We start from the raw sequence: 23208 nt of genomic DNA, 5'->3' as shown, positions 1-23208 counted from the left end.
CTCGGACTGAAGAAAATCCGAGCTTCGGGTCCACGGAGATTGAAGAAAAAGAGAACTTGAAAGCGAGCGGAGAAATGAGGAAATCCGCAACTAACTCTTGCCTAAGCTTGATTAGCACCTTCAATTTGAGGTCACCACAGGGAGAGAAAGTCAGTAGCAAGATGAAGGAGAGAGTGAGAGTGAGTAAAAGGGAAAATGAGAAAAAAAATGAGAGCTGGAATGAGTCGGGAAGGAAAAGAAAAAGGGGTCCTCACAACCTCCCCAACAACAAAAGTTTTCGTCCCCGAAAACGAACTTACTTGGGAAAAGAAATGGATACTGCTCTCGGCACTGCTGCTCAACTTCCCAAGTAGCCTCACCAGTAGCTGCATCCCACAGTACCTTTACCAGAGGAATGGACTTGCCCCTCAGCTCTTTCAGCTTATGATCAACTACTGCTACTGGCAACTTCTCGCATGTCAGGTTCTCCCTCACCTGCACATCATCCAGCTCCACCACATGACCAGGGTCACGACATACTTCCTCAGCTGGAATACATGAAATACGTCGTGTAGGTTTGAAAGGTGTAACACCCCAGTTTTCCAAAATGGTTACTATTATTATTATGATATTTGGTAGTTATCTTTTATTCCAAATGTAGCTAATTCATACTCCATTTATGCTTAATTATAGGCTTTAGAAATATATGTATATTGTTGGGCTTAATTAGATAGTTGTAAACTTTCTTTTCAATAAAATCGTTTTCGCTGGGCTGACTGGCAAACCTCGGTGTTTAGGGCATAACTTGGGCTGTGATGGTCCAAATGATGCAAAATTGGTGTCAATGGAAATCTAAGAGAAAAACGCACAACTTTTACAGAAATAGTCATTTGCAAAATCGGTCGTTTAGGAGGTCAAAATTGGAATTTGATTGATACAATTGTTTCTCGCTGGACTGATTGGCAAGCCTCGGTTTGTGGGGTATAACTTGGTCGGTGGTTGTTCAAATGATACAAACTTGGTGGCTATGGAAAGATAAGAGAAAATCCTACAACTTTCATGAAGGAAATATTTTCAGATTCGGCTGTCTATAAGGTCCAAATCAGTAGCTAAAGTCGATGAGGAAAAGAACATGGCACCAACTCCATTAATTCATCCCACCAACTTTAATAATTCATCTCACTAATTCATTCCACTTAGTTTTGTCTAAGATTTTTTCATTATTTTCCATTTTTTTTAATGTGTCTTGAAGGCTATAAATAGCCCTTCACTTCTCCATTGCAAACCATCCCTCAATTCTCATTCTCTCTTCTCTTATACTCTCTTCTTCTCCTCTTCTTCTCTTTGAAGACCTAGAGGAATCCATAGGAGGTGGTTCTATCCTAGTAGAAGGAGCCTAGAGGAGGAAGCTCTTCTTTAGTTTCAGCGCTTGTCATCCAGGTAAGGGGGGGAGTGAGAAACCTCGCTCTGGGTGTGGGATTGTATGCTGGGTAGTGGGATTGGCTCCCAATCCTGTGTTTGTTATATGTCATATTGTTTGTATGTTCTAATTGTTTGGTTAATATACGTGTATGAATAGAAACTATGTTGAGACTATGATTGTGAAAGTTGTGAATATGATGTGATAATGTGAATGTGATGATATGATATGATGATAATGTGATATGATGTGATGATGAAATATGATGATGTGAAATGACCATGAGATAATATGAAATATGATTGAGACATGAGATATGAAATGTGATAATATGTTAATGAGATATGAAATGACCATGGAAAGTGATAAAGTAATATGAGAATGCATAGAGTCTTGTTTGACATGCATCATATGCATACAATACTCCAGGTGTGCCGCTGAGGCCGCATACCCACGACTAACAAGGTGTACCTTTGGGTCACTCACGATATGATAACTAGGTGTACCTTTGGGTCACCCACGATATGATAACTAGGTGTACCTTTGGGTCACCCACGATATGATAACCAGGTGTACCTTAGGGTCACCCACGATGATATGAGAATCTTCCGTATGGCGCCACATGCATGCATTTGTGAGTCTAGTCAAGAAAACCAATGCATGATATATGTGCAAATATGAGATATTGTTATTTTACGTATGTATTGTTTGTGTTTGGCTATCTAGTATATATTCCTACACTGTGAGCCGAGTGAGATGTTTTCTCACTCCCTTTTTCTTTGTGTTGTTTTTTTTCCTTTAACCGTTATACAGGTGATTATCAGCATGAGGCTGAGGATGTTGGTGGTGAAGCTTAGGCTTCTTTATGGGCTATGCTCTGATAGGACATGTGACATCGGGGTATAGATAAGATTAAATTAGGTTGTTAAGGTTATTTTAAATTACTTTGAAAACTTTGAGATTTATTTCTTTGTAATTTCCGTTGATTATGTTTGTTAAAAATGTGATACTCTGTAATCATGTTTGATTATTAAAGTTATATTATTTAAATTTATTGAAGTAGGATATGCGGGGTAGAGGGTGTCACATTTAGTGGTATCAGAGCAGGTCGATTCTATCGGCCGTGAGTTATGTTTTTAACATGTTTATTTGATAAATGAATTGATTGTGAGATCTATTATGTTAGTATGATGCTTGCCTATGTCTATTAATTGTATTATTTCTTTAGAATATGGCTGGTAGAAATGATCGTGCGATTGCTGATGCTCTCCAAGCATTAGCCCAAGCTATGAACAACAATAATATGAATGGAGTTGCTCCTAACTGGTTGGAGCAATTTCAGAGGAATAATCCACCCACTTTCAAAGGAGGTTATGACCCAGATGCCACCATGAATTGGTTATCAGAGATCGAGAAAATCTTTAATGTTATGGATTGTCCCCTTACAGAGAGAGTGAAGCTAGCCACCTTCATGCTGACAGCTGATGCTTACTTTTGGTGGGAAGGAGCACTTCGGAGGATAATTGATGGAGGCGTGCACTTGAATTGGGAGAACTTTAAAAGAGTATTTCTTGAGAAATATTTTCCCGATGATGTGAGAAGTAGGAAGGAAATGGAATTCCTTGAACTCAAACAAGGAAATGATACTGTGGAAGCTTATGCTGCCAAATTTGATGCTTTGGTCCGCTACTGTACACACTACCATGGTGAGAATGGTGAAAGGGCCAAATGCATAAAGTTTGTAAATGGTCTGCGTCCTGAAGTGAAAACAGCAATTAACTATCAGGAGATATATCATTTTCCCATTCTGGTCAATAAGTGCAGCATTTATGATCGTGACAACCGTGCTCGTGCTGCTTTCTATAAAGGAGCTGGAGGTCCTACTCGTACAGTGAATCCTAGTACTTCTGGTAGGAGTAAGCCTTATTCCACTTCTACAAGATTTCAAGGGAGTATGTCTACTACTAATAGAAGTAAACCCTTTACTAAAGAACCCACTGTGAATACTATTGGAAGTGTTGGAGGATCTACTTTTTCAGGGAGGTGTGGGAAGTGTGGACGTGTTGGTCATAACAAGTCAGAATGTCGTGACAAGGAGATTACCTGTTTCAACTGTAGTGGTAAAGGACATATTAGCACTCAATGTCCTGAACCACCAAGAACACGTGTCGTTGGATCAGGATCGCAAACCGAACGACCAAAGACTGTAGGAAAAGTATTTGCTCTTAGTGGTGTTGAAGCTGCTCAGTCAGAAAATTTGATACAAGGTACTTGTTTCATAGCTGAGACTCCTTTTGTTGTACTATTTGATTCTGGTGCAACTCATTCCTTTATTTCCATCTCTTGTGTCCAAAAACTGAAATTGCCTGTGTCTTTGTTAAATTTTGATTTAGTTGTTGAAACCCCTACTAATGGTTCAGTAACTACATCCCTAGTGTGTTTAAAATGCCCTTTGACAATTTCTGATAAACAGTTTCTAGTTGACTTAATCTGTCTGCCTCTTAGTCAATTAGATGTAATCCTTGGTATGGATTGGCTATCTTCTCACCATGTTCTTTTAAATTGCTTTGATAAATCCATTTCATTTGGTGAATGTAAGAGTACGGAATTTCTTAGTGCTTCTAACATTAAAACTTGTTTAAAGGAAAATGAAAGGGTATACATGATCTTATCTTCATTAATAGTTGAGACTGAGAGTAAGCTAGATGAGATTCCCTTAGTGAGAGAATTTCCAGAAGTATTTCCTAAGGATGTGTCTAGTTTACCACCTGAGAGAGAGATTGAGTTCAGTATAGACTTAGTGCCAGGTACCGCACCCATATCTATAGCACCATATAGGATGTCTCCTAAAGAGTTAGTTGAGCTTAAGAAACAGATAGAGGAACTACAAGAGAAACAATTCATTAGGCCTAGTGTTTCACCTTGGGGAGCGCCTGTTCTATTGGTCAAGAAGAAAGATGGGATCATGAGATTGTGCATAGATTATAGACAATTGAATAAGGTAACCATTAAGAATAAGTATCCATTGCCTAGAATAGATGACCTTATGGACCAGCTAGTTGGGGCTTGTGTGTTTAGTAAGATAGATTTGAGATCAGGTTATCACCAAATCCGAGTGAAATCCGAGGATATCCCAAAGACTGCTTTTAGGACCCGCTATGGGCACTATGAGTATTTAGTGATGCCTTTTGGTGTGACTAATGCACCTAGTGTTTTCATGGACTACATGAATAGGATCTTTCACCCTTACTTGGATAGGTTTGTAGTGGTCTTCATAGATGATATTCTAGTATATTCTAAGAATAGGGAGGAGCATGCTGAGCACCTTAGGATCGTTCTTCAAACCCTTAAGGAGAAACAGTTGTATGCTAAATTGGCAAAATGTGAATTTTGGTTGGAGAGTGTAAATTTTTTAGGACATGTGATATCCAAGGATGGGATAGCTGTAGATCCTTCTAAGGTAGAGGCGGTTCTTGAATGGAAAACACCTAAGTCAGTTTTTGAGATTAGGAGTTTTCTAGGACTAGCTGGGTATTATAGGAGATTTATAGAGGGTTTTTCTAAATTAGCTTTACCTTTGACCAAATTGACTAGGAAAAACCAACCTTTTGTGTGGGACTCTAAGTGTGAAGAGAGTTTTCAAGAACTTAAGAAAAGACTAACTAGTGCCCCTGTGTTAGTATTACCTGACCCTAGCAAGACTTTTGAGGTATTTTGTGATGCTTCCAAATCAGGTTTAGGTGGAGTACTTATGCAGGAAAGAAGGGTAGTAGCCTATGCATCTAGACAACTTAAAACCCATGAACAGAACTATCCTACTCATGACCTTGAGTTAGCTGCTATAGTTTTTGTACTTAAGTTGTGGAGGCACTACTTGTTTGGCTCTAGATTTGAGGTGTTTAGTGATCATAAAAGCCTTAAGTACTTGTTTGACCAAAAAGAATTAAATATGAGACAGAGAAGATGGTTAGAGTTTCTTAAGGACTATGACTTTCAGTTGAACTATCACCCCGGCAAAGCTAATGTGGTAGCTGACGCTTTGAGTAGGAAATCCTTGAGAATTTCTTCTTTAATGATGAGGGAATTGCACATGATTGAGGAATTTAGGGATATGAGTTTAGGGTGTGAGCTAACTCCTAAGAGTATTAGGTTGGGAACCTTGAAGGTGACTAATAACTTGATAGATGAAATTAGAAAAGGTCAGAAGGTAGATCCTTTCTTATTGAGTCAAGCTGAGAAGTTGAATCAAGGTGTGGAAAGTGAATTTAGAATTGGAATAGATGGAGTATTGAGATTTAGGGATAGGTTGTGTATTCCTGGTGTGCCTGAACTTAAGAGAACAATTCTTGAAGAAGGACATAGGAGTAGCCTTAGTATTCATCCTGGAGCCACTAAGATGTACCAAGACCTTAAGAAGATGTTTTGGTGGCCTAAGATGAAGAAGGAAGTGGAGGAATTTGTGTATGCCTGCCTAGTATGTCAAAAAGCTAAGGTAGAACACCAAAAACCTTCAGGTTTGATGCAACCTTTGGATGTGCCTGTATGGAAATGGGATAGCATCTCTATGGATTTCATAGTTGGATTACCTAAAACTACGAAAAACCTAGATGCTATATGGGTCATTGTAGATAGATTGACTAAGTCTGCCCATTTTATTCCCATTAACATTAGATACTCTTTGGAGAGACTAACCAAGTTGTACATAAGTGAGATTGTGAGATTGCATGGGGTTCCTACTAGTATAGTTTCTGACAGAGATCCTAGGTTTACTTCTAGATTTTGGGACAGTTTACATGAGGCTCTAGACACTAAGCTTAGATTGAGTTCAGCCTACCATCCCCAAACAGATGGCCAAACCGAAAGAACTATTCAATCTTTGGAAGACTTGTTGAGAGCTTGCATCTTAGAACATGGGGGTAGTTGGGATAGTTTCCTACCTTTGATAGAATTTACCTACAACAATAGCTACCATTCCAGTATTGGGATGGCACCCTATGAAGCTCTATATGGTAGGAGATGTAGAACACCCTTGTGTTGGGTAGAACCTGGAGAGAATGTTATCTTAGGACCTGAGATAGTTCAACAAACTACTGAACAAGTTAAGATGATCCAGGAGAGAATGAGAGCAGCTCAGAGTAGGCAGAAGAGTTACAGTGATAAGAGGAGAAAGGACCTTGAGTTTAATGAAGGTGATCATGTATTCCTTAAAGTTACTCCTTGGACAGGAGTAGGCAGAGCACTAAAATCTCGTAAGCTTACTCCACGTTTCATTGGTCCTTATCAAATCCTTAAAAGGATTGGTGAAGTAGCCTATCAAATTGCCTTACCCCCATCTCTTTCAAATCTTCATAATGTCTTTCATGTTTCCCAACTCAGAAAATATGTCCATGATTCTTCCCATATCATTGAGTCTGACAACGTTCAATTGAAAGATAATCTCACCTATGAAACAGTTCCTTTAAGAATTGATGATACGAGGGTGAAACAACTAAGAGGAAAGGAAATTCCTTTGGTTAAGGTCGTTTGGGGAGGAAATTTTGAAGAAAATGCTACCTGGGAATTAGAAAGCAAGATGCGTGAAGTTTATCCATTCCTATTTTCAGGTAAATTTCGAGGACGAAATTTCTTAAAGGAGGGGAGAATTGTAACACCCCAGTTTTCCAAAATGGTTACTATTATTATTATGATATTTGGTAGTTATCTTTTATTCCAAATGTAGCTAATTCATACTCCATTTATGCTTAATTATAGGCTTTAGAAATATATGTATATTGTTGGGCTTAATTAGATAGTTGTAAACTTTCTTTTCAATAAAATCGTTTTCGCTGGGCTGACTGGCAAACCTCGGTGTTTAGGGCATAACTTGGGCTGTGATGGTCCAAATGATGCAAAATTGGTGTCAATGGAAATCTAAGAGAAAAACGCACAACTTTTACAGAAATAGTCATTTGCAAAATCGGTCGTTTAGGAGGTCAAAATTGGAATTTGATTGATACAATTGTTTCTCGCTGGACTGATTGGCAAGCCTCGGTTTGTGGGGTATAACTTGGTCGGTGGTTGTTCAAATGATACAAACTTGGTGGCTATGGAAAGATAAGAGAAAATCCTACAACTTTCATGAAGGAAATATTTTCAGATTCGGCTGTCTATAAGGTCCAAATCAGTAGCTAAAGTCGATGAGGAAAAGAACATGGCACCAACTCCATTAATTCATCCCACCAACTTTAATAATTCATCTCACTAATTCATTCCACTTAGTTTTGTCTAAGATTTTTTCATTATTTTCCATTTTTTTTAATGTGTCTTGAAGGCTATAAATAGCCCTTCACTTCTCCATTGCAAACCATCCCTCAATTCTCATTCTCTCTTCTCTTATACTCTCTTCTTCTCCTCTTCTTCTCTTTGAAGACCTAGAGGAATCCATAGGAGGTGGTTCTATCCTAGTAGAAGGAGCCTAGAGGAGGAAGCTCTTCTTTAGTTTCAGCGCTTGTCATCCAGGTAAGGGGGGGAGTGAGAAACCTCGCTCTGGGTGTGGGATTGTATGCTGGGTAGTGGGATTGGCTCCCAATCCTGTGTTTGTTATATGTCATATTGTTTGTATGTTCTAATTGTTTGGTTAATATACGTGTATGAATAGAAACTATGTTGAGACTATGATTGTGAAAGTTGTGAATATGATGTGATAATGTGAATGTGATGATATGATATGATGATAATGTGATATGATGTGATGATGAAATATGATGATGTGAAATGACCATGAGATAATATGAAATATGATTGAGACATGAGATATGAAATGTGATAATATGTTAATGAGATATGAAATGACCATGGAAAGTGATAAAGTAATATGAGAATGCATAGAGTCTTGTTTGACATGCATCATATGCATACAATACTCCAGGTGTGCCGCTGAGGCCGCATACCCACGACTAACAAGGTGTACCTTTGGGTCACTCACGATATGATAACTAGGTGTACCTTTGGGTCACCCACGATATGATAACTAGGTGTACCTTTGGGTCACCCACGATATGATAACCAGGTGTACCTTAGGGTCACCCACGATGATATGAGAATCTTCCGTATGGCGCCACATGCATGCATTTGTGAGTCTAGTCAAGAAAACCAATGCATGATATATGTGCAAATATGAGATATTGTTATTTTACGTATGTATTGTTTGTGTTTGGCTATCTAGTATATATTCCTACACTGTGAGCCGAGTGAGATGTTTTCTCACTCCCTTTTTCTTTGTGTTGTTTTTTTTTCCTTTAACCGTTATACAGGTGATTATCAGCATGAGGCTGAGGATGTTGGTGGTGAAGCTTAGGCTTCTTTATGGGCTATGCTCTGATAGGACATGTGACATCGGGGTATAGATAAGATTAAATTAGGTTGTTAAGGTTATTTTAAATTACTTTGAAAACTTTGAGATTTATTTCTTTGTAATTTCCGCTGATTATGTTTGTTAAAAATGTGATACTCTGTAATCATGTTTGATTATTAAAGTTATATTATTTAAATTTATTGAAGTAGGATATGCGGGGTAGAGGGTGTCACAAAAGGAATGGTGGCAATGCCAACCGATAAGCAACCAGACCCACACACTATATGATCTGATAGGAACCAACAAACCTCACACCTACACCAAAAGTCGAGGCACCTTCAGAAACACATGTTCCCCTTCAGCAAACTCCAAAGGCTTACGCCTTTTATCAACCTATGACTTCTGCCTACTCTGAGCAGTCTTCACCCTCTTCTGACTCAGCTTCATCTTCTTAGTAGTCTGTAGGATTAACTTCGGTCCCACAGCCACTGACTCACCATCTTCATACCAGCACAGAGGAGTCCTACATCTTCTGCCATATAAGGTTTTAAACGGCCCCAACCCAATACTAGCATGAAAACTATTCATATACGTGAACTCAACCAACGATAGGACCTCCTCCTCAGCTTTCCAAGTGGTCTAACACACAAGCACTCCGCAAATCCCCCAACACAGCTTTCTTCAGCTCAGCATCATGGGGTAGGCAAATTCTGCCCTTACACCTCAAGATTCCATCTCCGCCCAGCTCAAAATCAATAGCCTTCTCAGTTTTCAGCAAACCAAGAAGTTTCACCAGCTCAACATCCTGCAACTGCTTAAGTTTAACCCGCCTCAAGAACTCATTAGTTATGGTAATTATCCCACAACTAATGTGATCCTGAACTAACTCTACACAGAGATTCAAATCTCTGAACTTCTCCACCAGCTTCAGCTCTTTCACCATCATAACAGACATGTGGATGGATTTCCTACTCAGCGCATCCGCCACAACGTTGGCCTTACCAGGAAGATACATCAACTAGAAGTCATAATCCTTCAGAAACTCCATCCATCGTCTCTGCCTCATGTTCAGCTCCTGCTGATCAACCAAGTACTCCAAACTCTTGCGATCACTAAGGACGCTGAACTGAGCACCATACAGATAATGTCGCCATATCTCCAAGGCAAAAACAACAGTTGCCAACTCCAAGTTATGAGTGAGATAATTCCTCTCATGATTCTTCAATTGCCTTGAAGTATATGCCACTACTTTCCTGTTCCGCATCAGCACACACCCCAAACCCTGGTGAGAAGCCTCGCAGTACACATCAAAGGGCTCACCAGAATCTGGCAACACCAGCACAGGAGAAGTAGTCAACCTCCTCTTCAGCTCATCAAAACTCCGCTCACAAGCACCGGCTCAAATGAACGGCTGCTCTTTCCTCGTCAAATGGGTTAGAGGCGCTACTATCTTGGAGAATCCTTCAATGAACTTTCGATAGTAACCCGCTAAACCCACAAATCTCCGAATATCAGTAATAGTTCTTGGACGCTCCCACTACAACACCGACTCCACCTTAGCCGGATCAACAGCAATCCCCTCAGCTGAGATCACATGTCCCAAGAACTTCACCTCATCCAACCAAAACTCACATTTTGAAAGCTTAGCGTATATTTGACTTTTTACGTCAGACCCTACTAGGTCCGACGTAAAAAAGTTCGCAAAAATTACAAAAATACCACCACGATTTTTTTACGTCGAATTTTCGTATTTCCGACGTAAAAAAGGTGACGTAATATACTTATTTTCTACTAAATCGAATAATAAATTTATATAAATCAAATCTAAACTCAAACTATTTACACTTTTATACATAATCAAATAGTAATTGTAAGAATTAATTGGGGTGAAATTATTTTACTTTAAAAGGTGATCGAATTTGAATATTAAGTATGCAACAAATCAAATGCTTAGAAGACAATAGTTTTTCGTCTATAATAGTGTTACTTGAACAAAATTGTGTAATGTGGTATAATCTTTTAAAAAAGAGTTACTGTGCATACATATTAATCTCATATTTTTCAATAATTTTTTTAGAGGATTTTTATAATAATTTAAATGACAATTAATTGATTATTTTAAAACGAGCAACTACAATAAAGTTAAACCAAGCATATATAAACATTATTATTCAATCATATATAATTCATTGTTATACACCTTTAACTGAACTTTTATTACATTTCAGCTAGATTTTGCTCCCAGATTTCAACATTTTCCCTTTCTATTTTTGTATGTCTATCTAATCAAGAACAGCTTTCAAAGTCAAAACATTTAAGTGAATTGGCCGTTGATCGACTTTATTGAGATATGCGTCTAAATTAAGTTGACACACACATATATATATATATATATGAAAAAGTAAATAATTTATTCTTATATCATACACTTAGACTCCATTTTTGAACAAGAGGTTTTTAAAATATAAAATAATATTACTTAAATTTAATATCAATTATATTTAATTTTAAGTATTTATGAAATATATTAAATTGAAGATATTTTTCTTTAAAGAAACTGAATTTTAAAAATTTATAATCTATACATTTTTTTATTTATTTTTAAAATATTTTAATTTTGACATATTATTAAAAGTCTTCGTGATTCAACTTGTTTCATTGATTGACTCGACCTAAAAAAAACTTTTAACATGTTTAAATTTAACAAATTAGACCCAATATATTTCAGAGATAAGTATGAGTTATTTTTTAGATCTTTTCAATTTGGTCCAACATCATATATTTAATAATTACAACTTTAACTAATGCATCACACATATTAAATTTTTATTATATAACTAAAATTTAAAATACATAATATATAAATAAATACTATGTTTAAATATATAAAAACTATATCTAAAATTTGAATAAATTGATATTTTAAATATATAAACTATATTTTATATTTATGATAAATAATGTATATTGTAGCATAATATTATTTTATTTATTGATAATTTATTTTAAAAATATTAAAATTTAATTAATAAATAATTATGATAAATAAAAATTAAATTAAACATAGCTAAAAGAATCTATCAAAATCTCCTCATCAAATAAAAGCTCCTAAATATGCTTTCTTGCAAAATATTTTTTTGTATTTTATATATAAAAATTGGTTTTAAAATAATAATATTTTAATAATAAAACTTTTTGTATTAATTAATCATATTTTACCTAATATAATATTATACTTATACTAATATTATTTATCTTGAAATATATATTGTACAATATATTTTAATTGTACTTGTAAACTTTTTAATTTTATTGGTTAACGTCTAAAAAAAAGCTAAATGTAATATTAAAATTAATATATTACACTACGGATTGACTCAAGTTCACAAAATTGACCTTAAAAATTTTTCGAGACATGTAAGAACACAAACACCCCTACACATAATATCCATATTCAAATAATTTATTTTATAAACGTTTTCAAGTTAAAAACTTTATCTCTTTAATTTATTTTAATTTAATTTAATAAAATGTTTATTATTATTATTATATAAAAATATGCACTATACTCTTTAATATTATATAATTTAAAAAATGAGTTTGTAAAATTTAATGTATAAAAAAAGTCGCTAATTGATTTTCTGAAACAAACAGAAAGTTTTTTTAACTTCTCACAGTTTGTTTGTGAGTTGGCGAACCCATATGGAGTCCATTTGGGTTGAACAACTTCTTAATTAGTAAATTGACGTGGAGATTTATTAAAACATGATGACAACTATGGTGATTAAATTAAACAAATGGGAATTGTTAAGTGTTAACATTGACATGAGGGTAGCTGGCTAGGAAAAGTGTTATCACGATCATACCAATCATACAGCTACAATTTTTTTTGCTGAAAAAGTCCATCCTAAAGCATTAACTAATATGAAATATTTCAAACAAGTGCATCACATTACTGAATTTTGAAAGACAAGCAAAGAGAGCTGAGACAGTGATATATCATTCACATCCAAATCCCACACGAACATTCCCAGATTCTAATTGCCAACACAATCACACCCTCTTGAATTTTTATTTGTTCCCATCTGATTCTGCCCCTGGAAAAGTGCATGCCAAGATTTCCAAGGCCATGGAAGATGAAAGAGGGAGTCTCCTACACAAGGAGGAGGAGCCAGCACTTGATGGAGCAATAGAACTGAGGAACTTCAGATCATACCTTAGATGGGTTTACGTGGATCACTCCAACGTGATCAAAGCTTGTCTCTCTTGGTCCGTGTTCTTCACCTTGGCCTTTGTTGTGCCTATACTCTCACACTTCCTACTAAGTTGTCCTACATGTGACCAAGATCATAGTCGACCATACCACATACCCGTGCAGATTTCTCTCTCTGCCTTAGCTACCCTCTCTTTCATCAGTATTTCTTCGTGGGATCGTAAATATGGCTTGAGCAAGTTTCTCTTCCTTGATAAATTAAGCGATGAAAGCCCTAAGATTCAACGAGGATACTCTGAACAGATGCAGGTTTGTTTTCTCAATCCTTTTCACTTTTTATTTCTTGTTTTATTCGGTATGAGTTTCTATAAGCATAAACATTTGTAAAGCATCATGGATGTGGGTTCGGTCTAGTAGAAGGGACTAGTGTTTCACAAGGTGTCAAACCAATGTTCAAATCTTTTTTGAGAGAGGTATCCACATTCAGTACTGATCATGTTTTGAATAAGATTGTCTCCGAAGAAGGGTAAATATAAAAAATAAAAAAATAAAAAACTAAAGTATCTGCCATCAATTTTTTTGTTTGATTCACCCAAATTACAAGGTTTGTGTCCAAAGTGAAAAAAATAAAACATTAGTAGTATGAAACATGTTTCTAATTACTAGTGTAATCTTAATTAACCTATGAGTAGGAAAAAGTAACAGTACTTTTTTCTATTTTTGGCACAACACAATACTCTTTTCTATACACTAATAACCATATCCTGAGAAATTGGCTCGCAAAAAATATCAACTTTAGAATTGTACATCTGCAATTAAAGAAGGGAACAAGATCATTGTCTTCTGACAGCTACTTTTCTGATGTGTTTTGTGATGATTGTTTGGTCAATATTCCATAATCTGTTCGTTAAAGAACATTGACTCTGGTCAACGAACATTGGGTGAGAAAATCACATGTTGAAGAATAAACTTGACTCGCATTATTCAACATTATTCAACTTTGTACCTGTTATTATGCAGGGAACCATGAAGCTCATCTTGCGTTGGGGGCTTCCCTGTTTCATAGTAGAATGTGCCTACAAGATATGGTGGTACGTCTCAGGGTCATCTCAGATACCATATTATGGTGATATATTCATGAGTAGCATCATTCTGTGCGCATTGGAGCTATGTTCTTGGCTTTATAGAACCTCTATTTTCTTCCTGGTGTGTGTTCTCTTTCGACTTATCTGCTACCTGCAGATACTGAGACTAGACGATTTTGCTCGAGTTTTTCAGCAAGAAACTGAGGTGGAGTCAATCTTGTTGGAGCATCTAAGAATGAGAAGGAATCTTCGGATCATAAGTCATCGTTTTCGAGGTTTCATTCTATCTTCTCTGCTTTTGGTGACAGCAAGCCAACTCATTTTTCTGCTTATGGTTACAAAACCCCATGCTGATGTTGATATCATCAAAGCTGGAGAGCTTGCGGTAAAGCTTCTTACCTTTATGACACCTTTGGCAAACAGATTAATTGTGTACTTGATTAACAACATTAAGTCCATAAGCACATAATTAATAAGCTTCCTTACACAACTTATTAAAATAAATTGTAGATAGTTGGGTTTCTTAAGCATGCTGACAAAAATTCAATTCTCGGTCCATCTATATGATAAAGACTGTTGAAGAAACAAAACTCACTTCGATGATTTCTACATTTTGAAAGGAATTAGTCTCGACTATCGGTTAAGAGAAATATCCTTGGTTTCACAAAAAATCCTTAAGTAATGTCTCTATGTTGAAAAAGATAAAACTCACTTCAATGATCTCTATGCTATGAAAGAAATTAGTCTTCAACTATTACGTAGGAATCCTTGGTTCAAACAAAAAAACCTTAAGTAGTGTTAAGGATGATCTTTGACTGGCGTCAGTATACATTTTTTTTTTAATTTCTTCTTAATGCTCCTTTTGTTCGAAGTGTTTAACATGTTTCAAGTATAAAATACTGCAAATAGAATGTAATAGGTTGAGTCCAATTTTGCAGTTAGTCTCCATCACCCTGGTGAGTGGACTATTCTTACTCTTGCGAGGTGCAACTAAGATCACACATAAAGCACAGTCCATTACAGGCCTTGCTTCTAAGTGGCACATTTGTGCCACCATAAACTCGTTTGACAACATTGAAGGAGAGACACCATCAACTGCACATGCAATTTCGGCCCAAGCTATTGCTGCCAATATCAGTTGGGGATCATCGGATGATGAAGTAGGAGATGAAGAGGATGAGTTGGATAACACCAAATTGCTGCCAATTTACACCCAAACTATCTCATTCCATAAGAGGCAGGCTCTGGGTAAATGGGAATTTCTTAGTCATGCTTTTCTTGTCATATTATTATGAGTATGATATATATACAACAAAATTATACAACACTTTGTACAATATCACTTTATGTATCTGTCATGGAAAGAGATATTTATTAATGACAGAGAGACACAAATACAAAAGGTGATTTTGTACAACTAGTTATACATATATCATTACTCTATTATTATTAGTCCAATTGTGTTTTGTCCTGAGTTATCTAGCTTTTTATGCAGTGACATACTTGGAGAACAATAGAGCAGGAATCACAGTGTTTGGGTTCATGCTTGACAGAACTTGGCTCCACTCCATCTTTGGCATTCAATTGGCTCTTTGCCTTTGGCTACTTAACAAGACAGTTGGTGTTTAGGTTTTAGAAACAGAAAGGATCTGCTGTGATCCTCCTTATCTTGTTTACTATATATTTTGAACATTCACCGGTTCATTTGGGTCTGAGAGTTCTTGTTATGATCTACCAATACCACTATGGGATCTTTTTGCCTATTTAGTAGACAAAGGGCTTGAAACGTGCGTGGGTTCCCAAGGCCACCACAATTCCAACTAATAGGCCAAAAAAAAAAAATTTGAATGGTGATTAGTTCACAGCTCATGAACTGAAAAAACAAAATAAAGAAAAATAACTTCTCAATTGATGTGTGATTTATGGATGTGGACCCTTTCCAACAATTCCTCTCAGTTTTCCTCATCTGTATTTTTCTCTAATTATGCTTTCTCTTTCCATCATTTACTCGTGTTTTCTTCATTTTTTTCTTCTATTTTAATACTCTTGTTTTTTATGCTGCTGAAGCAGCACGGTTGGATATATATAATCCAATTTCGTGATATATCCGATAAAAAATAAACTGGAAAAAAAATTGTTTCTGTAGTGCAATTGTTGTAATTAGTGGAAAATCTTTCTAATTAAAGAAAATATCTGTAGAATCTTCTAGTTTATTTTTTAGAATATTTTTTCTTTATTTCCTTATTTTGGAAGATTAGATTGTTACAAATAGGTGTTAGGAAAATATAATACATATAATTGATAATAATAAAAATTATTCTCCTTTTCAAGTTGGTATCAGAGCTTCCGATCTTGGGAGCTCCGTTTCTGCTGCAACAGTAGCCACCACCGCCGTTGTCCGGCCACTGCGGCTGCCACTGTAGCCGTTGGGGTTGTTGATAGGGCATAAAGGTGCGCCCAACTTCGGCGAACACAATGCCGGAATTCGTTTCGAGAAATACGCCGCCACGCGCTGCCACCGTCGCCGGTACGTGTAGCTCACGCGCCCAACTCCGGCGAGACCCACTCGTCGCTGTTGTCCAGAAAGAGTCGTCGGAACCTCCTGAGTCCATTCCGCGGGTCGGTGACGTCCCATTTGGCCCAGATTTGAATAGATCTGAGTTTTGAGTTTTGCTCCTTTTCCGGTGAAGTTCCACGTGCCTAGCTCCGACGAGACCCACTCGCTGCTGCTGTCACAAAACTGGTCGCCGGAGCCTCCTAAGCCCGTTCCACGACCCACTCATCGTTGTCGCCACAGACAGAGTCGCCGAATCAATCCATTAAGTTACCACCATCAGAATTTTGAGATGAAAGCTTTTAAAGAGGAACTAGATCGTTTGAAAGCAATGATTGAATCAATAAGTAAGCCCTCTGGACCATGTACTCTGTCCATGAAAGGTAAGAGTTCTCTCCATACTGTGGGTCCTGTGTCTCAAGGTATTTGGATTCTTGATTCAGGAGCAACTGATCATATGACACCTTTTCGTATGATCTTCAAATCATATATTCAAAGGAATCGAGAACAACTTATTACAGTTGTGAATGGTCAAGGTGTACCCATATGCGGCTCTGGGAATATAATTTCGGAATCATCTATTGTATTAAATGATGTTTTACATGTTCCACAATTAGCCAATAATCTTATCTCTGTGCAAAAGCTCACAAAAGATTTAAATTGTTCAGTAACATTTTTCTCAACTAATTGTATTTTTCAGAACCTTGCTACAGGGAAGACGATTTTAACTGCTAAAGAGCAGAGTGAGTTGTATTTATTGGAATTTGATGACCAAAGAAAAACAAAAATCATGAGTCAACAAGCTACATCTGAAACGTGGGAAAATTCCCAAATATGGCTACATCATAAAAGGCTTGGGCTTGGGCATCCTTCATTCAACCTTCTTAAATCCTTATTTCCTCATTTGTTTACTAAGGAGTCTATTGAGTTTTTTAATTGTGATATTTGTCAATTGTCAAAACATCATCGTGCATCCTATCCTATTATTAATAAAAAGAGTACTTCTCCATTTGATTTAATTCACTCTGATGTTTGGGGACCTGTCAGAATCTATTTTCGGAGCTAGATGGTTTGTTACCTTTATTGACGATTGTACCGTGTCACATGGACATACCTTATGAAAAATAAATCAGAAGTTTTCCAAATCTTTGTTAATTTTTTCCGTCTGCTCCAAAATTAATTTGGAAAAAATATATAAAGAATCAGGTCTGATAATGGTACTGAATATGTGAATCATGAATTTCTTAATTTTTTGTCTCATAATGGTATTGTTCATGAACTAACATGTGTAAACACCCCTCAACAAAATGGGGTTGCAAAAAGAAAGAATCGTCATCTTCTAGAAGTAACTAGAGCTCTTCTTTTTCAAATGTCTGTTCCAAAAAATTAATGGGGAGAAGCTGTGTTGACTGCCACATATCTCATCAACAGGTTACCCACCCGTATCTTAAGTGGTATTAGTCCTATAGTGTCTCTATTGTCTTTTGTTCCCTCTTGCCCTCTAATATCGAGTCTACCTAGTCGAGTCTTTGGATGTACTATTTTTGTTCACTCTCATCATCCTAATCGTAGTAAATTAGATCCCAAAGCTCTTAAATGTGTCTTTATTGGGTATCCTTCTAATAAAAAAGGGTACAAATGTTATCATTCTCAGAGTCGTCGCGTCTTTATCACCATGGATGTCACCTTTCATGAAACACAATCCTTTTATGTCAATCCACCACTTTAGGGGGAGATAAAACACTTGAAGTGGAGGAGCTCTCCTTCTTGTCATTACCATATCTGTCTTTGCAGGATGCCCAAGATCTGAGCAATGAAGCTACCATGGTCAACAGCGAGGAAGAAGTAGAAGAAGAGGAAGAAGACAAATTTTTTGGCAAAAAATATGAAAGAAGAAAACAACTCACTTCGACTCTCGAGCAAGAAAAATTGTCTAATCCAGAGGTGAGGATCCATGAAGATAATAGTGAGGAGGTAAGTATTACTGAGGATTTACCCATTGCATTAAGAAAGGAAAGAAGGTCATGCGCTAAATATCCTATTTCTCGATATGTTTGCACTAACAATCTCTCTGATAAGCATAAAAGTTTTATTGCTGCCATTGATGCCACAGAAATTCCTACCTCAATCCAGGAGGCCATGAAACTTGAACATTAGACTCAAGCCATGAAAGAAGAGATGAATGCATTAGAAAGAAATTCAACTTGGGAGATTGTTGATAAGCCAAGAGACAAGAAGGCAGTAGGATGTAGATGGATATTCACAGAGAAACATAAAGCAGATGGGATAATAGAAAGATATAAAGCTAGATTGGTGGCAAAAAGCTATACCCAAACTTATGGGATTGACTATGAGGAGACCTTTGCCCCAGTGGCTAAGATGAATACAGTTCGAGTTGTTCTCGCTTTGGCTACTCATTTTGGTTGGGACTTACACCAGTTGGATGTGAAGAATGCCTTTCTTCATGGAAATCTGGAAGAGGAAGTGTACATAGAGATTCCCCCAGGTTTTGAAGTGCAAAATAAAAGAAACAAGATATGTCTCCTAAAGAAAGCATTGTATGGTCTTAAACAATCCCCTAGAGCATGGTTTGGAAGATTTACAAAAGTAATGGTTTCCTTGGGATACAGACAAAGACAAGGAGATCATACTCTATTCATAAAGAACTCTTCTACAGGTAAACTCACTCTATTGCTTGTCTATGTGGATGATATGATTATTGCAGGAGATGATGAAACAGAAAAATTTGGCATTAAAAGAAAAATTGGCAGCCCAATTTGAAATGAAAGACCTAGGAAAACTCAAGTATTTTCTTGGAATAGAGGTTGCTTATTCCAAGAACGGAATTTTCATTTCCCAAAGGAAATATGTACTTGATCTCCTCAAGGAAACAGGAAAGCTGGGATGTAGAACCTCAATGGTTCCTATAGAGCAAAATCACAGAATTGGAAGTGAAGAAAATGCTCCTGTAGATAAGGCCCAATATCAGAGATTAGTTGGAAAATTGATTTATCTATCACACACAAGACCAAACATTGCTTATGCAGTTAGTGTGGTGAGCCAATTTATGCATGATCCAAGAGAGAGACACATGCAAGCAGTTGACAAAATTCTCCAGTACTTAAAGTCAAGTCTAGGAAATGGACTATTGTTCAAAAGGAAAGATACATTGACTATGAAAATATATACTGATGCTGACTATGCAGGTTCTATTACTGACAGAAAATCTACTTCTGGGTATTGTGTGTTTCTTGGAGATAGTCTGGTAATGTGGAGGAGCAAAAAGCAAGATAGGGTATCTCGTTCTAGTGAAGAAGCTGAATTCCGAGTCCTTGCTCAAGGAATGTGTGAAGGACTCTGGATGAAAATCATTTTGGATGACCTTAAAGTCAAGGTAGACAACCTCGTGCAACTATACTGTGATAATAAGTTTGTCATGAGCATTGCCCATAATCCAGTACAACATGATAGGATCAAACACATTGAGATTGACAAACATTTCATCAAAGATAATCTAGACAGAGGTTTTGTGATAACAACTCATGTTCCTACAGAACTTCAGATAGCAGATATTTTTACAAAAGGGCTCCTTCAGGGTAGATTTCAAGATCTTGTAGGCAAGTTGAGAATGATTGATATTCATTTACCAACTTGAGGGAGAGTGTTATAATTAGAGGAAAATCTTCCTAATTAGAGAAAATATCTGTAGAATCTTCTAGTTTATTTTTCAGAATATTTTTTCCTTATTTCTTTATTTTAGAAGATTAGATTGTTACAAAAATAAGTGTTAGGAAAATGTAATACATATAATTGATAATAATAAAAATTATTCTCCTTTTCAAGTGCAATATACTAGGATAGTGTATTTTAAGACTTGAGAGTAAATAGCATGATGAAATAAAGGGGTTGAACATTGAACACTTTTCATTACATACATATTTACAAAAAATTGTTTCCACGTGGAAAGAATCTCTGATACGCGCAAATGATATTATGCATGACAAGGAGAACATTGCTAGGGAGAGCAAAACAAAAATTAAGACAAGCCAACTACGTATTTCATATTTCCTCCTTTTAAAATGCTAAGAAAGCGACTCGTTTTTTGGTTTTCAACATATTCAAAGAAGCTTTGTAACTATCGATATATTTCTCAGGGCGTGGCCCCTGATTTTTTGGTCAAACTTTTTCATTCTGCGCATTGCTAAGTTACTAATTTTAATAATCATTCCTCGACAACTACTAGTTCAACTGTGTCAATTATAAAGGGTTTTCTTCTTGCAGAACCATATATTTAGTTACTGTTATGCCAGCATATCCTCTCAGGCACACGGAGAGAGGTCACAGATCCTTGGGCACCGGATTTTGTACCATAAGAAACTCGTCAACTAAATAATGGCTGTAAGTTTTACTTACTATATATTAGAGATTTGGTTTTAAACATAATCAGGAACTAAGTTGGTTTTAATCTAGTAACCATTCTTTTTGATGGTGGCAATCAATCATCTCATAAGTACAACTGGGGTTTTCTAAGAAAAGCTCAAACTTTTTTTCCCATAGAAACCATCTCCTCTTTGCCATCTTTCCTTCTCCCTAGTCCTTAGTCTATAAAACTACGGTTTTACAAGCTATAAGATCACTGAAATTAGAGTCGCCCTTCATAATTAGTCCCATATATTGATAATATCATGAAAATATTCTGTCAGTTACTGCCAGACTATATGTTAATTTTATTTTCCTACTTGATGACAAACTGAAGCATCAAGTCATCAAATCACGTAGACTCAAACCCGTCAGCTTAATTTTAATGATTTTCATTATAGACAGAATGATCATATTGGACATATGTAGAACTTACTACCAATTCGGGATGGCAAATCATTCAATATCCCGAAATTTTAGGACTATATATGGTTCATTTGGTTTAAAATTGTGGAATCGATTATGAAAAAAAATAAATAATAAAACATTCGATGTTATAAAATTAATTTGTCTTTAGAAATAACATTTTAGAAGTAAATTTATAGCAAAAAATAATATTTATATCATAAAGCAAGTTTCTTGGCAAATGGCAAACCAAACATGCCAATAAGCTTACTACAAGTTCAACACATTTATTAGATATCGAAGTTTTTTCTAAAGCATGATGAAAATAAAAAACATTTTACGAAGATCATTACACCTAGAAAAGAATTAGTTTTGACTATGGAAGGATGTCTTCATTCCATTTGTTTTGAAACCAAATTATACATATTTTATAAATGTTTTGGCCATGGCTGGTGACAGCAGCTCTCTCACGTTCCAAAGTTTGGCAATTGGGACAATGACAACGTTCCATACACGGCATATTTTGAGCATGCACGCAAAGAAAAAAGTGGGACGATGGTGAACCCTAATGACCCAATGAAAAATCCAGAGGCCTTCAACACGTGGACGAGAGTTGGGGAAAATGTTGATGCTGATGAAGTGATGGGTTCTCATTCTCATCATAGCTACTCCCACAGCGTAAGTTCTTTGGAAAGTGGAAACCACACTCATCGTCATCATGTGCATCACAGAAGCAGGGGCAGTCAAGGTAGCTTCACAGCAGAGTTTGCGAGTGAACAGAGTCATTTTGATCACAAGAGGAGCATCACCAAAGGAGGCACTAGCATTAAGCGCTTCTCTTCCCCAAGTCATAATGGACACAAGAGTAAAAGCTCTTCCTTTAATGACCAAGCGGTAATTCATTTTCCTCAAATCATTTTCTATCACTAATATTTATTTTTTACTATTTAATTTTTTTATATTCTCTTAAGATTTAATTATCGTTTGGTCTTTATAACGATTGACACATAGATGCCACCCCCTTTCTTATCATTTTTTGGTCTTCCATGGTGATCAAAATTATGGGGGGCATGCAGCACCATCATGCAGCAGCAATACCCAAATTTGGGACTTGGGATGTGACAAACCCACAATCAGGAGAGGGTTATACTGCTATATTCACCAAAATAAAAGAAGAAAAGCAAACTACGTCCAGGCAATACCCCAGCATAAGCCATACCCCACCACTTAACAACTGTTCAAATATTAAGAATCAAAATGCTGTACCTTCCTCTTCCTTATCCAAGGTATTTAACATATACTTTTAAAATAAGATTAATTTATTTTTTATTCATTGATATTGTTCAAAAATATATATATATATGTGGTGTCACAGCTATAGTGATTTAATTTATTTCATCCATCTATGCAAGGTGTTGGTTTCCTATTCCTCTGCTAATTCATGAATATTTTCATGCAGTACTGTTGCTGTTTGTTTCCTGGTGAAAGCAAATGAAAGCAGAATCTAATAATGTTTGCACCACTTAAATGTTTCTATTTATTCGGAATATTTATCGTATATTCTTCACAAACTGTTCTAGCTAGTTTCATTTACTTGAGCTTTTATTGTCATTAATTCTAATGCACATTATTTGTCGATGTCGCAACTAAAGACAGCTTGGACAAACTTCTATGAGGTACCAGCACAATATTATATAACTTTACTTTTTATAAGCTATATCATTATATCTCTATTATTTTAAGTAACTTAATTAATTTTTTATTCTAATTTTTGTATACATAACTTTGTATTCTAATTAA

General features: G+C 36.1%; 3 protein-coding genes across 4 annotated transcripts; 2 read left to right on the top strand and 1 right to left on the bottom strand.

Annotated features, from left to right (window-relative positions):
* Positions 1-9125: 9125 nt before the first annotated feature.
* Positions 9126-9996, bottom strand: LOC145955890 (uncharacterized). Its single transcript, XM_083071261.1, has 4 exons — positions 9820-9996; positions 9625-9729; positions 9381-9543; positions 9126-9232 (listed from the first exon to the last, which is right to left on the bottom strand). The coding sequence occupies exons 1-4, from the start codon at positions 9994-9996 to the stop codon at positions 9126-9128; spliced, it is 552 nt and encodes a 183-aa protein (XP_082927387.1).
* A 2538-nt stretch (positions 9997-12534) lies between these two features.
* On the top strand, positions 12535-15976 carry MRB1 (transmembrane protein, putative (DUF3537)). Its single transcript, XM_020366153.3, has 4 exons — positions 12535-13254; positions 13966-14415; positions 14969-15278; positions 15526-15976. Exons 1-4 carry the CDS (start codon positions 12862-12864, stop codon positions 15657-15659), a joined length of 1287 nt encoding a protein of 428 aa, XP_020221742.1. The 5' UTR covers positions 12535-12861; the 3' UTR covers positions 15660-15976.
* Positions 15977-20842: 4866 nt separating this feature from the next.
* LOC114916164 (RPM1-interacting protein 4) lies at positions 20843-23128 on the top strand. Of its 2 annotated transcripts, none has more exons than XM_029272305.2 (4): positions 20843-20982; positions 21871-22302; positions 22485-22694; positions 22868-23128. In XM_029272305.2, exons 1-4 carry the CDS (start codon positions 20977-20979, stop codon positions 22901-22903), a joined length of 684 nt encoding a protein of 227 aa, XP_029128138.1. In that variant the 5' UTR covers positions 20843-20976; the 3' UTR covers positions 22904-23128. The 2 variants fall into 2 exon arrangements, with proteins under 2 accessions (XP_029128138.1, XP_029128137.1); XM_029272304.2 differs by having other exon boundaries at positions 21868-22302.
* The last annotated feature ends 80 nt before the right edge of the window (positions 23129-23208 follow it).

Source organism: Cajanus cajan, chromosome 1 (assembly GCF_000230855.2).
Source record: "Cajanus cajan strain Asha chromosome 1, NIPB_CcT2T_4, whole genome shotgun sequence".
Lineage (NCBI taxonomy): Eukaryota > Viridiplantae > Streptophyta > Magnoliopsida > Fabales > Fabaceae > Cajanus > Cajanus cajan.
The sequence above is the reverse complement of the archived record's forward strand: the minus strand, read 5'-3'. Positions and strand labels throughout refer to the sequence as shown.